This window comes from Hyposmocoma kahamanoa, unplaced genomic scaffold (genome assembly GCF_003589595.1).
Source record: "Hyposmocoma kahamanoa isolate Upper Pololo Valley unplaced genomic scaffold, ASM358959v1 192, whole genome shotgun sequence".
Classification (NCBI taxonomy): domain Eukaryota; kingdom Metazoa; phylum Arthropoda; class Insecta; order Lepidoptera; family Cosmopterigidae; genus Hyposmocoma; species Hyposmocoma kahamanoa.
Window position 1 is genome coordinate 5,824,168 of NW_020653719.1, and position 18,250 is coordinate 5,842,417.

The 18,250-nt window shown below is 34.9% G+C and overlaps 2 protein-coding genes across 3 annotated transcripts in view; one reads left to right on the forward strand and one right to left on the reverse strand.

Annotated features, from left to right (window-relative positions):
- LOC113226436 (ecdysteroid-regulated 16 kDa protein) overlaps positions 1–13,941 on the forward strand; it is a 16,402-nt gene extending 2,461 nt beyond the window's left edge. The window contains exons 2-3 of the mRNA XM_026459051.1: positions 11,433–11,540; positions 13,564–13,941. Coding sequence (XP_026314836.1) covers positions 11,433–11,540; positions 13,564–13,844 — 389 coding nt within the window. The 3' untranslated portion in view covers positions 13,845–13,941. The remainder of the gene's footprint in view (positions 1–11,432; positions 11,541–13,563) is intronic.
- LOC113226434 (glucoside xylosyltransferase 1) overlaps positions 2,939–18,250 on the reverse strand; it is a 36,832-nt gene continuing 21,520 nt past the window's right edge. Inside the window, exons 6-7 of one of the 2 annotated variants that reach the window (XR_003310103.1) lie at positions 4,976–5,190; positions 2,939–3,571 (exon numbers count right to left, since the gene is read on the reverse strand). The gene's annotated coding sequence lies outside the window, so the exon portion shown is untranslated. Of the gene's footprint in view, positions 3,575–4,975; positions 5,191–18,250 lie in introns of both variants that reach the window. The other variant, XR_003310102.1, reaches the window with a different exon arrangement.

Sequence of the window (18,250 nt, forward strand, 5' to 3'; positions counted from 1 at the left end):
ATACGCGAATACTCCGACATTTGTGAACCGATTCCGATGATTCTTTTTTGTTACAAAAGGAATACCTTATGGAAACCACAGTTATGTTGCCATTCAAATTTGAAAAAAATATTCCACCTCAAGGAGATTTCACCCACTTTCCATCAAACGATATTTTTACACTTTCCATAAACAATAAGGGCTTTTTGAAGTCGGTTTTTTTTGTAAAAACTTATTCATTATTTAAGAACTTTTAACCCTACTAAGTGTTAGCAGTTCATAACATTTTACTCAATTGAGACTTATTTGGGCCTTGCAGTCAAACTGTGTAACAGTTTTATATTACCCATTATGTTTGTACGTTTTTGAAATTCTACAATAAAAAAAATTTAAAATTAAACGTAAAAATGGTTATACAAAAAGGTATGTTGCTCATCCTATGAATATTACATTACAATGAAAACTGGGAGTGGAACAAGAAACCAGTATTAGGAGGTATAATTACTTCGATAGATTGTTACTGTTATATGTACACACGCCAGCACATCAAGCTACACATCGACGTATCTCGTTCCGTTGCACTGGAGGCGATTTTCGAACAAAAATGTGTAGTCTGATGTGCCGTTGTCCGTACATTGTTACATTCCTTTTTATAAAGTTAATTGAAGACAATTTACACGATATAAAGAAACCATAGCCGCCTTTTATTATTGCTTATCTACAATTCATAATTTCCAATGTATCATTGATTAGCGTCTAAGAAATATCCAAGTAATTGAATACACGCTAAGTGTGCGAAGGTTACGGTCAAGGGCGGCATTTCCGGAGATACGCTCTGTCGGGTGTTATAATTAAGGGCTTACGAATAAATATTAATTTTTTTTCTGACACCAAGTAATGAACGAACAAGTCGTGCGCCTGATGTTAAGCGACACGTCGACAGCTGCCACTCAGAGCCTAGCCACTGCGCCTATCCAATAATAATAATAAGTGAATAATATGTAATTATGAATACTTACTTGATTTTATATAATATATTAATTTATTTAGAAATCAATTACAAAGATGGCACATTTAACAGAGAGACAAAGTCTATTTTAACAAATTTAGTATATGAGTACCTACAAACTAAATCTATGACATTATTAACATCATTAACAACCTTTTTTCTTATATCTATGTAAACAACAACTTTTGTTCGATGAATTTTTAAAAAACTTAATAAATTTACCAAAAATAAACTTTTAAGTTTTTGTTGTACTGTCTCACACTTTTTAGATCTGTATTTGGTAGAATAAGTTCAAACGTGCAAGCGTCCTCCGCGACGACTCCACTCTCGTCGTTATTGCCGTTTCTTAGTATTTTAAAAATAACCTTGTATATGGGTAAAGAACCAGAGAGCCAATACGGCTATTGTCAGACAGTACACTGAGACATAAGTTGACAAGTCCCATGTGCCTGCAATTTCACCAGCACCCTTCTTACCCTTCCCAACCGGAACGCATTAACGCTCACATTACTGCTTGGCGGCAGAAGCAGGTAAGGTGGCAGCACTTCCCTGGACGAACTCTTTCACAAGGATCTCCGATGCTATTAAATTATACTGTGCATGAAATGTTTCCCATATATTCTTTTATTAACTGCCTCCGTGGCCGAACGGTTACCATACCGGACTGCCACGCAGAGGTCCCCGGGTTCGATTCCCGGGCCGGGAGAAATATTTGTATGGCCTACATTTATTTCTCTCGTGAGTTTGGGTGTAATTTGTGGTTGTCTATGTGTGTGTCCATGGCACCCGCGACACAGGGTTTCCCTAGTGCGGGGCTATGTTGAGTGTGTGCGTTATTATTATTATTATTATTATTCTATATTTATTTTATGTAAAATAGATAAACGCCACATTCTCACTTGATGTATAACGACGATGTAGTCGACCAAAATAAATAGATAGATAAAAAGTACAAATACAAGCAGAAACAGATATTTAAAGCACTCGAAATCATTCTCAAATCCTGACTTAAGCATTAAGTAGAGTTCTAGAATACGACCCTAAAGCACATTGAACGTAAATTAGTACACATTTATATAAACTCATAGGTTTATATTTATTATATTTATACAGCCTACCTATCTGCAGAGAAAAATATTTTGAATATTAATTCATAAATTTTGAACTAATGTTACATGAACGCTGCAGTTTGTACTAAAATGGCCCTGACCATCCTGACTCAAAAATCCTGACTGAAAATTCAACAACGGGAATCAGTGAAATTCAACAGACTGTTTTCTGCCAGTACTATAATAAAAGGTAACATTTTTCGGCCTTCGGGACAGGCCAAGAATAGTTGGTAGCTGATAAGCAATGACGTGTCAATTGGATTTTTGATAGTTTGTTCTAAAAATTATTTATAAAATGGAAATTTATGCGCATGTCACCTCAGAAATAATGAATGGCTGTGTTTTATTACTATAATTCCTAAAATTAACGAGAATTTGTGACAATAACTCCCTTTTTGTTTATTGCAAATTGTAGTACAAGGTTTAGATTGCAAAAGAACATATCATAACACTTAACACCTTTTTGCTAAATTTACAAATGCGATTTAATCCTAAAAAAACACATCATAGCACTTAACACTATTTTGCTCAATTTCTAAACGTGGTTTTTAATCTTTTAGTACTTGAGTTATGTAACTTAACATTGTATGGTTAAATGGACATTGGGATAAAATTGGACAAAATTAAAATATTTCTTAGATATATATTGACAATTATTTATTTCTTTAAACTTACCTAAACATAAAATTATTTAAAAATTAACTGTTGCACAAAATATATTTTTAACAAAAATTAGAGAAAATATTTCGTAACCCAAAAAGAACTGTACCAATATCTTAAATCGATGGTGGAAAGAAAGAACCACTGAAGCGACATTTTTTTGTGAAATTAAGTTATATGTTATATCCTTGAAATCAGAAAAGGACGCTGATTTCAACAGCATATATGTATAACTGAATTTCACAAAAAATGTCTCTTCAATGGTTCTTGCTTTCCACTGTCGAAATGTTCTGATAGGGAGATATTATCAAAATGTTGCGCACTATAAATTAAAAACGGGTAACACGACACGTATCATAGTATTGTAACAGAAAACTTAATAGACTCTTATCAAAATATCATGAAAGTGTCAATCAAAATTCAAACAAGCATATGGCGTTATCTGCGGCAAGAAAACGATCTTAAGATCGGCTCCTTCAAACTAACCGCGTGGTAATCGCACGACAGCCGTGCGATTGCAAAATCAGTGCCTTTAAACTCTTTGGCGCTTATTTCTTTTCCTGATGCACTCACATAATGTTCGTTTTTGTTCGCTTTTTCTTTTCTTAAACTTCTTTTTTGGCTCGGATATTTTCTCTTTCGCCCTCTTTTTAGTCGTCCGTTATGAGTTACTTAATCATCATCAATAGGTTCAGGAATATAGTCAGGGTCCACGGCATGAAGATGTGACGTGACGATGTCACGGAGTGACTTAACATCGGGATATTCGAAATGCTGAAAACTCAAGAACCTCTTGCACCAATCCGTCCGTAAACTGCTGCAAACACAATAATATTTTGAATTGAGCGTATGAAGTGGGTGCTTCGAAAAACAAAACACAATTTTGGATTCAACAATGTATTTCTTCCATCAAAAGCATCAAAAGTAAGGAAAGTGTATAATATTTTTTATGTTTAAAAAGGGAGTTATTTAACTATAAATCCATAAATCAAATTAATGCATGTAATTATAAATTAAAAGGCACAATCATTGACTTACAAATAAATGGACGACGGGTCTAATACAAAAACTACGAAAAAAATGTCCCAAGTCAACCTATTCGAAATTTAAATTGTAATGTCATCGCAGTATCGCGCTGTCAGTCGAACAAATGAAGACTAAAAGCGGAGTTTGGCGCTCTGTATACGATTTTAGCGCCTTACAAGTGCGGACACTTTTTAGCGCGGACCCGACGTCCATATAATTGTAAGTCAATGGGCACAATTCTATTTTTAGCGGTGGGTAGGTGTATTTTATAAATGTTTTTTTACCCTTCAACTTTCGAGAGGTTATGAAGAAAAAATAGCTATGCTAACTCGCGACGGTAGAACAACCCGTTGTCGGAGTCTCAAAATTTGTAACAGGTTAGCGTATTTAGATTAGAAATAGAATGAACAGTTCATTATTAGCAAAATAGTGTCATGATACTTATAACAAAAAGGAACTAATTATCTTCTATATCTAGTTTATCTAAAATATTTTATGTTTTATAACACGGTAGTAATAAAAACATATTAGGCAAATTTCATTTCGCAATAACGAATCAAGTAACATGATTCAATGAAAATATTATTTTCTCTTTTTGCAATAACGAGTCAAACGTGGAAAAACCTTTTTAGCTAGAATTATCATAAAAAATTTACATAAATAAAGCCTATATTCCTTTCATTTATTCATACAGATTTGTCAAAAAAGATTCCTAAAAACATTTAATTTCGTCGTTCTTTTGTAGATTTTACAAGAATTCTAACCTCAAAAACATGTAACTTTAAAACGGTAGGATAACGGTTAAAAAAATAACTTATCTTGGTCACTTGTAGTGTTTATCCACTTCAAAATATGATAATTAATACATTTGTGGCTTAGTCTCGTATTTTATTAACGATATTTTATTAAATTTAAACATCTTTTTTTCAAAAAATTTAACCTGCGCGACACTTATGCTAAATACAACAGACGTAATGTGATTTTTGCAATAATGTGTTAACCTTCTTGACACGTTTTTGACATTATAATAGGGCACTTGACACGTTTTTGACATTATAATAGGGCACTTTGCACGTTCTTCAAATATATCAAGGTACTAAACACACTATTGTTAAATACGCAACGTGTGATAATGGATTAATGTCAACTGTTTTTACCATTTTTACATATTTCGAGGTCTCAAGTCACTTACTTTATTTTTGTAAAATGTAGAGGAGACGACACGTTACAATTTGGCATTATATTTATTAAAATCTCATTTTTCGTGTTCTTGTGGGTTGACATGTTATTGCTTATCAGCATCCAGTTTAATTATCTGTTATTTTGTCGAGGGAAATGGAAATCGCTATATGTTTACGGCGGACATTTTGAAACTCCTCTGCCACCATTTGCTGAGCGATCGTCAATCTGTAAATAATTTTGAAATCGTCAATTTGTCATGATTATGAATACAAAGATCGTCAATTTGATTAAACACTTTCATAAGAATAAAATGTAATGGAACGAAGACTCGGCTCATGCCTATTTACTGAAAACCTGCAAAAGCAAAATTCACCAAGACTTGGCTGAGCGGTGTTAAACCTTTGCATTTTCCTTAGCGGAAAAAATTTGAAACTACCACAATTGGAGACGTTAATACAAATTTGTTCACGTTATATACGTGAACAAAAATTTACAATAATTATTTATTTGAAATCAATAAGCAGATATTGTAAAACTTTTAACAATATCTGCTAACTTCTACTAAACCATTAATTGTAACTACTAAGTTTGTATGTAGTTTCACACAATTGGCAAATTTTGAATAAAAACAGTTGTGAGTTTATGTCCTTTTTTTCTGTTCATCACTTAAAAATGTATTATGTTGTTTAGTTCTCTAAAGACTTTTGTCATTTGACAAAGATTTAAGATATAAATAACAATGATTAGGCACTTTATGAAATATACCGGGTGACATTTTTCAATGTTACTACTTTTTAGATGACGGTTCATCGTCGTCCATTATTCAACCAACTTTTACTGTGGGATTCCCCTGGGAATCGTGAAAAAAAAGTTAAGGTATAAATTTTAATGCTGTAGTATGAATATTTAGCACGTACAATTCAAAAATGATTACGTGTATAACTTTAGACATTAAATTAAGCAACGAAGTAGTTTACGTTAACTGTTTAGACAATGAAAAAGATACTTACCCAATGACAGACCGTAAATAATTGTCACCGTTTAGATTTTATTATGATATTGTTGCGTAATAAGTGCCAACGTTTTTTCTTTCCTTGTAAAAACCCACAGCGTTTTTAAGATGATTGTGGTTAAAATAAACTAACTATTGCAAAAAAATATTTAATAAATGCGTCTGCACCAGTTCTCAATCGTTAGCAAGCATCAGGGATCATAAATTACCATACATATTAAGAGGCAGAGGGGGTCCACCTAAGTGTGACATGAAGTGACAAGACGCAAAGGAGAAGACGCAAGATTCGTCAAAAATATATTTCTTTATTAAAATAAATGCTATCGAAATAACTTGCTTTCATTTAAATGAAAACTAAAGGGATCGAATACGTCAGTAACTAAAAACGATGAAGAATCGAAACAAAAAGTCGACTGTCGTCGTTTTAATAGCAAAAGAGCTCCGTGTGGAAGAGTTCGTCCAGGGTAGTAGTTACATATTTCTGTCACCAAGCAGTAGTGTCAGCATTGCTGTGTTCCGGTTTTGAAGGGTAGGTAAGGGTGCAGGTGAAATTACAGGCACGTGTGACTTGTCATCTTATGTCTCAGTGTGACTGGCGCAAAGGCAGTGCCCCTCAGATCTTTGCGATTTAAAGCTCTGAGTGGCACTGCAACTGTTATGGACAGGCGTGTAGGCTACCATCAGGCGCGTCAGACTTGTACGTCCTGTCACTTGATTCTTGATCTACGAGGACAGGCCGGATCGCCTCTATGGTACGAGCGCCATAGGGGGGATCCGCCAAGCCCTCTTTCCACCGGTATCAGAAGTTGACCCTGTATTTATTGTTCTGTGGGTTAACCCTAGGAACATAAATATGTGCCAAGCTTAGCTTTAATAATAATAATAATAATAATTTTCATTTGTGAGGTCTTCATATACAAAAGTAATAAAAAAATCTACTTATAACGGTTGTTTAACGCATTAAAAAATGAAAAAGGTAAAAAGAACCTCGCGAAGAGTTTATGGACTATCTACTATTCAATATCTTGTATATTATACTAGTGCAAAGGACAACTTGCAGCTTTATCAATTTCCAGTACTGTACCTAACAAAATTAACTAATTCTTACTAATCGACGTACCATGGAACATATCAAGATTTGGACCGTTCTTATGACAAGCGGTGTAGACTTGAATTTAAATACTAAGTGTCAAACTTCACTGTCGCAAAGATCACTGTCTGTAATTTTAAACTTGGCTAAGTGGACCGGAGAACACACATGCCTCAGTTTCATGCGAATCAGTAGGTGCACTTGTGGCCGACTTTCCGAACTTCAGTTCATACCAAAAACCTTTGTCCCTCCAAGACAACCGAACACTTTAGGAAACAAAAAACATTGTCATGACATGAGTTTAGTGAATAAATGAATAGGTAATGAAGTTAGATATCGTGTCTATTCAAGTTTTTCTTAGAACTTTAAATGTCAAAAGATAATCGGAAGCAGTAAAGTGTCATTTTATATTATAATGTAAACCATTCAAGTGTCGTTTATTGTTATTCAAATCGCGTAATTGCATTGATTTATTTCAAGCAGCGTTTCCATGATTCATCCTGTGTATTTACATCCTATGTACGTACTTAGCTCTTTGTTCGAGTGTACTCGGGTTTAAATAAAAAATTCGGATACGTTATGAAACTGTAACAAAGAATAAATTGCCGACAATCACTTAGGCATTGACCTACCAACAAATAGCGGGCATAGCATAGTATTCTCGTGTAGTAAACAATGAAGTTAGCAAAAATAACATAGCGATGTTTTATAAACGAATAAAAAACATGTTATAACTAGTAGATAATTTTGCATAAAAATACCTTTATTTTACCTATTTAGAATCGCGTAGGAACCATTATTTGTTTTTTGTTTTAGCTGACCGGCTGACCGTGAGGCCTGCAAAGAGCCCGAAACGTTCCTTGGTTCGTTTGGAAAATAAAAATACGATTATATTATTGACACGAAATAATAGTTGCATTTCAAACCCAAGAACTCGTTACAATTACCATCTTGACAAACAAGTTTTCTTAAAATATAATACCCATTAATATAATAAAATGGTAATGGAATAAACCGTTACGTTGTATAGGTAATTATACGTGCTAAAATGGACTACTAACAAAACATCACGTGAGCTTACCACAAATTTGTTAGAAGCGGTCAAAACAGATCAGTACTTATATATACTATATAATTAAATACTGAATTTTTACTTTAGGTACTCTCTTACTTTTTCTGTCGCACTTGTTGTATTAGATGTGTTTCTTTATTTTGATCAGAGTATGTTTATTACAGGCAAATCGTAGTACCGTTGGTACAATAAAACCTCAAGTGATCATACCTACGGCAAAAGTGCAAAAATAAAACGAACTTCATGAAATAAATTATACATATAAATGTGAAATTGTATAACTCTATTTATGCATAAAAAGTTTATCGACTAATTTCGTTCGTAAAATCTTTAAAATTCTCTTTTTTATGATTTCAAGTGATGTGACGAATAAGTCGTGCGCCTGATGGTAAGTGACACGCGTGTCCATAACATTACGCAGTGCCACTCAGAGTCACTCCGAGACATAAGTTGATAAGTCCCATGTGCGAGTAATTTCACCAGCACCCTTACCGTTTATAACCGAAACGTAGTAATACTCACATTACTGCTTGGCAGCAGAAATAGGTGAGGCCGCAAATTCGGAACGGTGGGCGTTCATGGTTAGCGCGTACATTGTGTCTTGTGTTGGATGTATCCCACACAAAACACACGTTTGCGCGCAATGTATGCGCAAACCTTGAACGCCCCGCTGAAAGAACCACACCAAGTGGCGGGACGAACAAGTCGTAAGTACGTCTGGTAGTAAACGACACGCCTATCCATAACAGTTGCATAAAAGTTGACAAATCCCATACGCCTGTAGTTTCATTAACAGCCTTACTCTTCAAAACCAGAACGTACTAATGATGGCATTACTTGTTGGCTAAAATAAGTATGGCAGTATTTCCCTGGACGAACTCTTTCACGAGGATCTCTACTGTTACTAACTACTTTGTATTACTTACTCCTTTTTGACATTCGTAAAATTAAATTTGAAAATTCCACAATACCGTTGATATGATGAATTTTTTTAAACCGATATTGTCATCTGCTAAGTTGTATAGTGTTGCTAAGAAACATAGTAACTGACAGAGTTAATTTAAGGTCTTCAAAATGAATTCGTACGCTTAATATAATTAATCACATGACAGCAAAAATAACACGAACTACCTGCATAAAACAAAAATGTTTATAACTCTTGTATTTTTATGCATAAAAAATTTGTAATTAAAAATGCCGCGGAGATTTTGTATACATGTTTGGTTAGGTAGTATTTTGATTACTCGACATTTTAACCGAATCGTTCGATTGGATTTCGTTCTCGAAACGAAGGGCGCTTTCCGAGCTATTCAGAACATTCCGAGTCGAACGTTCGATTCGGATTCGGATACGATATCGATACGATAGGATTCGTTATCCAACCGCGTTTACAGAGTTAGTCGGTGAAATAGATTATAAGAAAAATGAAAATCCTTTTATATACATTTTTAAAACTTTGTGAAATTTCACGGTCGAGAAGTTCGAGTAATCGTACGGGTGTGACGTTATTTCGGTTCGGTTTCGTATACGACATTTCGGCGTTCGATTCGGGTGTTGTGAATAAAAATGAAAAGAAATCCGTCGACAACTGAGTTATCATAAGGTTCTGAATCGACCCCCTGACTGGATTTTATTAAGTGTTTTCTTGAGGTATTGTTTTTCTAATGAGGCTGACATGTACAATAGAAATCAAAGGCCCTAAATAAATAAGGAGTAAAAAAAAGATCACTGCATGTCAGGATGATTCACCACCATGATGTTCAATTATTTGTCTGTCATTTTACTCTACTAGTTTGTTGTAATTATTAATACAAAGATCGAACACTTAGGAAAAATTCCTTCGATCCGACTGGATTCGAACCAACGTCTTCTAGCAAACCGTTCCAGACGTTATGCCAACTACGCCACTGGACGAACCAGCGGACCATACGAATTTCTCTATAAGCTTGCTGCAGATCTTTGTTTTTGTTTTTTTTAACGACTTTGGTTCATGTAGGTATAAAATAGGACAACTGTTTTTATGACCATAGATTATTTTTAGTAATAATTTAGAACTTTTTTATGAGTGCTATTTAACTTGTATTTTATTTCTTGACGACCTGCGTGATCGAGTGGCTTGCACACCGATTGTCATGGTGTCGCCATCTCTGAGGTTCCTTTCCCTCGAACTCGATCTCCGCGGGTCAATTAAAAAAAACTTAACTTTTATATTGTTTTGTGTGCGGGTGTTTGTAGTACAGGGTATCTCAATATTTAGTCTTCTTTTTATTATTTGTGTGAATAGTTCATGTTTTAATTTTATCTAATTTTTGTATATACATTTTTATTTTGTGTTTGTTTGTGTTTTTGTTTCGTAATTATATATTTGTTTTACGTTGAATGTTTTGATCGTGTTTTGTTTTAGTTCTGTTTTGTTCTGTTTTCTCTCTTTTTTTGTCTTTTGTCTTTTGTGGTGTCATTGTGGTAAACAAATAAATGTATTTTCTTTCTTTCTTTCTTTCTTTTAGTATCATCGTTGTTTCAGATTTCCATTCCACAAGTGTTTTAGTTACTCACTTTAGGACCAGCCGAACTATTCAGAACATTCCGAGTTAAACGTTCGATTCGGATTCGGATACGGGGGTCTACTCTCGATCTCCGTCCGAAACAATTACTGTCAAATAAGTAATATTCGACAAAATTAAAAGACAAGTATCAAGTATGAAACTTCATTCGCATCACGTGTCTTTTCATTTGGTCAAGTATTGCGCATTTGGCAGTAATTGTTTTGGACGGATGTCGGACGGAGATCGAGAGTAGACCCCACGATATCGTTATCCAACAGCATTTACGGAGTTAGTCGGTGAAATAGATTATAAGAAAAATGAAAGTCCTTTTATATACGGCTTTAAGACTTCAAAAGCCTAAAATATGGGAATATTTTAGCCTCGCATTAAAATACATTAATAAAATTTAGGTATGCTTTAGCAAAATCCAGGGTTTATTTAAAATAATAAGAGATTTCCATGTTACATTCTATCTTCGTAAACAATATGACGTTCGGTAACTTTCATTCGATAACTGTTCTGAATAATGTTTGTAGCCTTTGCCGGTCGAGAAGTTCGAGTAATCGTACATTTCGGTTCGGTTTCTAATACTGCAGTTTGACGTTCGATTCGGGTGTTGTGGATAAAAATGAAAAGAAATCGTACGATATCAAATCGAATCGGTCGACAACTGAGTTATCGTAAGGTTCTGAATCGACCTGCTGCACAACGTATGTGATGTTGTTTAATATTTATTTATATTCACAGGTAGATCGTTCCCGGACCTAGCCAACAATATACAGCTTTCCTGCAAAGGCACTCCTTGTAAACTAAGGAAGGAACACAGAGTAAACATCACTGTCAAATTTACTCCTGGTAAGTATACGCACATTCCCAGTATATGGCATCATAGATATACCTACTAAAGAGGGTTACAAATAAATAAATTTAAAAAAAAATTAATACGCACATTCCAAAAGAGTGTTAATAAAAAATTTTGTTTTTATGACAAAGTAACTACCTACTTATAACTACATACATAACTACTGACCTAGTAATTATTAAAAAAAGAGAGTTTACAGAAAATATTTATAACGAAACTTAAAATGTGAAGGTTTCTCCATTATTATTTGATATGCATTTTAGTAACAAAAGTACCTATAATTACTGTCTCTGTGGCCGAACGGTTACCATGTCGGACTGCCACGCAGAGGTCCCAGGTTCAATTCCCGGGCCGTAATAAAAATAAATGTATGGCCTACATTTATTTCTCTCGAGAGGCTGGGTGTAATTTGTGGTTGTCTATGTGTGTGTCCGTGGCACCCGCGACACAGCGCTTTCCTAGTGCAGGGCTACGTTCAATGTGTGCATTATTATTATTGTGTGCGTTGATTATTAACAGCGATTCTCAAAATTATTATTAAGTAGAGGTATAATACTATAATAAATAATAATAGTCATTATAGGTTTAATTGTAAATATACGTTGTCTTTTATAAATGAATTTTTTTAAAAATGAGGGTCGCCAGTTTTATAACACTACATATGGAGTGAAAATAAATGTGCGAAGCTGTGAGAAGATATTCTTAATTTATTCTAAATTAAAAGTACTTGGGTTCGTCTGATTCCAATAGCATTCTGTCGTGTAAATGTTTTGTGAGACGCTTACTTTTCAACATTTTTACATAGTGCCACTTACTTTTGCTAACTCGCACTAAAACGTCCACATGAAAAGGCCCGCAGGGTGTCCATATCAATTTCACACCCTTATTGGTGCAATAAGGTCACATCTGCATCATGTCAACTCTTCAGGATAGAGGTTTGAAGAGAGAGTCTACGAACGAAATTAGTCCTTACCTTACCTTTTTTATTAAAAATGTCACACATAAATAACTTCTCCATAACAATTATTACACAAAAAATATCTTTGAAATAAATGCAATTGAAATTTCAACGACGAATATTTCTTTTAACGAAAGTTTGTAAATATTTGACTTCCTCAAGGGTTTATGATTCATATTTAATTTTCTTCAAAGTGGCTCTAAGTGATTGCGAAATATTTCTAGAGGCACTCTATATTTCAAAAGCAACTAAGGAGATGTTGGAAGTTTGAAGGACCAGCTACTGGACGGGGTAGATATAAATCTTTTTAGTTATTTTCTATTTTTCAATTACTCATTGTTTATGTTGTTTTTGCCTATGGTGCGTTTGTTTCTGTTTTTCTGTTTAGCTAGTTTTACGAGCATGTTCACATAACGAGCGTCTAACGGGCGTTTCGCTTACGCGCGCTTACAACTTACCGAATTTTGTACGTAAATCGCTGTAGGTATTCAAATGAGAGCGGCCAACGCGCGCTCAACGCCCGCCGCGCTAACATCGGGCACTTGTCAACGCGCGTTGAGATCATAGGTTTTCCGTACTGCCCTTCACATGAGCGCGCATTTTCGTGTTTTGAAATTGAATTTTTTTTTGTAGAAATGGGTACAGAAAACTTTAATACGGATTTATTCAACACGTGCTCAACTCACATAGAGCCACTTTGAAGAAAATTAAATATCAAAACATAGACCCTTTTTTTTCTAAATGGACTATCAGTCGTTACATTAGTCTTTCTTTAAGCATCACGTTGATTTATAAGTAATCGTTAACGACATCACATATCTACATCTGTCTCTATGCAGAGTCTCGCGTCAATGCACGTATATACTCTTTGATCAATGCGATAGCCTTGTGTGATGCTGTGAGCGACTTCACACGTTCTAAAGTCATGATGTAAGACAGTGACGGACGTTATCATATGAGAACTGCTAAACTTTAAAACCAGAAATTCGCCGCTTCAATATTTAGGTTCGTGGAAATAAAAATAATTACGAAAGTTAAAAATCTTGTTTATTTCGCAGATGAAAATGTCAAGGAAGTTAACAATAATGTTGTTGCTGATGTGTTTGGGGTGCCGCTTCCATTCATTGGCGTCGACGGTTCCACCATTTGCGACAAGCTGGAAACAGAGAGCGGCGAAAAGACCGGTTGCCCGCTGAAGGCAGACACTAAGTATGTGTACAAAGATTCCTTCCCAATCCTAGCTATTTACCCATCAATAAGCGTTAAAGTACACTGGGCTCTCAAAGCAGGAAACAAAGAACTGGCATGTTTTGAAGTCCCTGCCAAAATCACTTCTTAATACTTAGCTTAGTTCTAGTTTATTAAAGTTACAAACACAATTTGCCACTTTTAAGATAGAAAAACAATTGGGTGATCGAGGTACGGTACATGCAAGGAGTTTTAAAATTTCCAAAAATGTAAAGAAGATTAAAATTTGTTTTTACTAAAAAAGCGTTTTTATTTTCTAACAAAACTAGACCAACACCTTACCTGAAATGAGCAACTCACAAAATACCCAAGAAAAAATAGGTAACCGGTTATTCAAGGGATACCTAGGCATATTTTGTAATGTCACTAAATGTTGTGTTCGACAGATCATATAAATTCTTCCGTGTTGTGTTCACATATAATTGGCTTGTGTGTGACAATTATGTACTTGACTAACTTACTTAAATTACTTAATATTTGTAATACCTACATACGCTGTTGGTATAAAGAAAAACTTAAAAAAAAAATGTAGGTAATTTACTACAACCTGAACTCTCAACAAAGTTTAAATATTAGTGACAAATATAAATAATATAATAAGAAGGCGCTTGCCTTCGTTACTAAGTCCAAGGATTCTCATAACAGGTTTTATGAAGTAGATGACTACAAACACCTCTCAGATTGGAGCCGATAAACAGTTTTGTCGGAACAGAGTTCCGGATAGAGAAATATTCTGATTTTCGTAATTAATTAAACTTAATTTTCTTAATCGACTTCACGATGTAGGTGAGAATTACGTTTATTTGTAATACGGATTATCCTTTTACATTATACATAGGAACATGAGAAACCCGCGCAGTTGACAAATTTTATTATTTAGATGTTAAATTCAATTTTATACACTTATTCATTTGCCTCAAAATTCAATTGATTTGGTCCACCAATTATATATTAATAATAAATTATATTCTGTTAACTATCTCATTTAATTCTGAGTCAGTGTAGTTGTAAGTATAGGTACTATAGTTAATTGACATTTGACAATTGCAGGAATAAACTATTAATAATAGTTAAGTCGTCATCAACCTAATACTACGTATAATCGTCGCACGGGCCATTGATTAGTGATAAAACATTTCATGGATGACAAATCGACGAAAATAATACAATTCTGTAACTGTAGATACAATTTACCCAGAATAAGTACGTAAATACTGTCGTATTTGGGATTATAAAAAATTATCAGTTTGGATAGGGTGACGACGTCACAAAATTTGTCATTATGCTAGTATGGTGTTCAGTTGACAACTGAGTAAAAACGGAAAGTAAGACACGTTATTAACCGACTTGAAAAAAGGAGGAGGTTCTCAATTCGACTGTATTTTTGTCACGCGATTACTACGGCATTTATGAACCGATTTTGATGGTTCTTTTTTTGTTGATAAGAGGGCACCTCAGTGTTGGGTCCCATTTAAGAAAATTAATCCCATCAAAGAAGAAAATATTGCACCTACAAGACCTTATTCAGAGTGGCGGCGCGGCGGGCGCGGGAGCGTGCAAATCAATAAATGTACACACATCAAAAAAAGTTTGCGATCAATAGCATAAGCTCCTATAATTCTTTAAATTTAACTTTATCAAGAAAAAATCTATGTTGTATGCTTTCTTTAAATAGGAATACCCTGTTTGAAATTAAAATATGAAACTATTTTTTATTATTTATTTTAAAAAATTGAGCCATTAATCATAATGTAATAGTGATAGAAATTTCATAGAAAGAAAAAGACTGTTTAATTAAACTTAAACAACAATTTATTATTAAAAGGTGTGAATTCAATATAAAATAACTCCTCCCCTGGCTCGAATACATGCGAAGATCCTCCTGGGCATGCTGAGGATCAAGCTATCCAGCATTTCCTGGGGTAACCTATCCCATTCTTCAATAGCGACTTCCCTGAGCTCTGGAACTGTCTGGGGACGTGGCTCACGGTTCTATACTGCTCGTTTAAGAGCATCCCACGCGTGCTCTATTGGGTTTAAGTCGGGCGAGCCGGCAGGCCAGTCTAATCGTGTGATATCGTATTCTTGAAGAGCAGCATTGACTCGTTGAGCTCGATGTGCGGGCACATTATCATCGACCAGTACAAATTGGTGCCCATGGTTTACTCGGAATGGTCTGACGATATCATCAATAGCAACTGCTTTGTACATGTCTGCTGTCATGAAGCCCCGATACGGGATCGAAAGGCGTTCTAGCTCCAATCATAATGCCACCCCAAAAGGACACCGATTTTCCGCCTTGCTGAACTGTTCCAGTGGCAGTTCTTTGTCTTTCACGGTCGCCTGGTCTTCTCCAGACACGGACACGTCAGTTATCTGGATGAGTGCTGATTCGGGATTCGTCAACGAAGAGACAGTTTTGCCAAATGTTTTCGTCCTCACCTTCTTCATTTTGCCGAAGTCTAGCCCACTGCAATCTTCGTTGTTGACGTTGCCGGGACTTGAGCGGAGCTCGCCAAGACCTCCGTGCTCGTAATCCAGCCTGGTGCAAGCAATTGCGAACGGTCTGCGTGCTAACTTCAAGCCCAGAGGCGGCCCTGACTTCTGCTTTTATTTTAGTGGCGTTGATTGTTGGATCACGGGCTGCCAGCAATCTAATATAGCGCTTTTGGGCAGCTGTCAAAACAGTTGGGCGACCGCTGCGGGGTCGGTCAGCTAAATTCCCCATTCCGTGATACCTCTGCAACGTAGCCACGACACAGGATTGGGATATAGCAAGTCTGCGTGCTATTACTCTCGTGGTGTATCCTTCTTCCCTCAAAGTTACTATTCTAGCTCGTAAAACCTCTGATAATCCTCTTGGCATTTTTTCAATCACAACTTTCCGCGAAAAATATCTTGAATCGCTTATAATTGACTAAATCAGATTTCTGAATGAGCGTAAGCTAGGACTGAAAGCCTTTTTATATGAAAAAACAATTGAACGGGGTCATTGTTTTATGTTCTAATTTATTTTTAAATAAAGAATCTAAAAAGAAGAAAAAATCATAATATAATTTACAGTAACAAAAAAGATTTCAGTTTTTCGAAGTGATCGCAAACTTTTTTTGATGTGTGTACGTTGAAGCTCTTTGTGTTCACAGTGGTCACGCGCGCCAGAGCACAGTGGGCCCAAATTGATAATTCTTGGACATAGGAATAACTTGTGGAGAATCGAGCAAATTTTTTCCTAATTTAAACCTTCCAGAAACAGACTGTAAGCGGAAAAAGCAGCTCAACAAGGTATTAAAATGTAACTTTGATAAAATTCCACAACGATTAAGCTCAGCAGATTGTTTTCATGCAGAATGAAGAATGATTCTTTTGTTAATAAATGGCATAAAATTATTGCTATAATATTATAATACTATACCAAAGAAAATAGAAAGCTTTTTGATGTAGATAGATTCAGTAAGGATGTACATGTTTCGCGTTTTTTTAAAACATACAATCAGCATCCGCTGATGTTAAGATAAAAAAATCAGCATTCGTTGATGTGTAAAACCTGCATCAGCAACAACCCTGCTGTGAACTACAATACACCAGAACGGTTACCATTTATTGTTCCAGACGAGAAATGTGCTCTATAAGTACTCACGATGCACGTACGCAACTATAGCACCGTTAATGTAATCGCGTCGGTTCAACGGCTTCAAGTTTCGATTAAGATACAGAGTATTAGTATTACAATGAGCATTCCGCAAGCATAGCGAACCTTTACCTCATTAAAAATCTTTTAAAATTTTATAACCGCATAACATTTGAAGAGTTGCCAATAATCGACTAAATATCAATTACTCTATTAGTAATTATTAAACTTGTGTTTGGTCAATCTTTTAGACATCCTGTTTACAAAGTAAATATAATAAAGTTAACAAGCCGACCGTCCGACTGTTATCGACTACCTACCTTATCGGACTAAAATAAAATTACATATATCTAAAGTAGGTATATGTGTACTTAGTTATATTATAATTCCACTAATGCAACTAATTATTGGTCCATTCTTTAATAACGAATGATATTGCCACGCCGCCGCACATTTTTTCTTGATAGAGAATGATTGGACCTATATTGCAAATAAACCACAAAGTTATCAGGAATGTTATTATTTATCATAAGAAAAAAAATCAGCTACATACATTGACTTACAATGCTACATAGGACTAACTTGTGGAGTACCGAGCTATTTTTTTTATGTGATAGATAATAACATTTCTAACAAATTTTATTCTCGTATAATTTCTTGAAAAGTTGATAGTTTCGGAGAAAAAAAATATTATATCTTTTGTATGGAGAAATATACATTTTATTTTTTATCTGAAAATATACGAAAATGTAATGTGCGTGGGTTATAACAGTATAGTTCCAATCATTTTCTATGCAGAAAAAAATAATCCGTCTACATGTACTTGCGGCTTATTGAATATTATTAAAATGATTATTGAAATGGCTTAT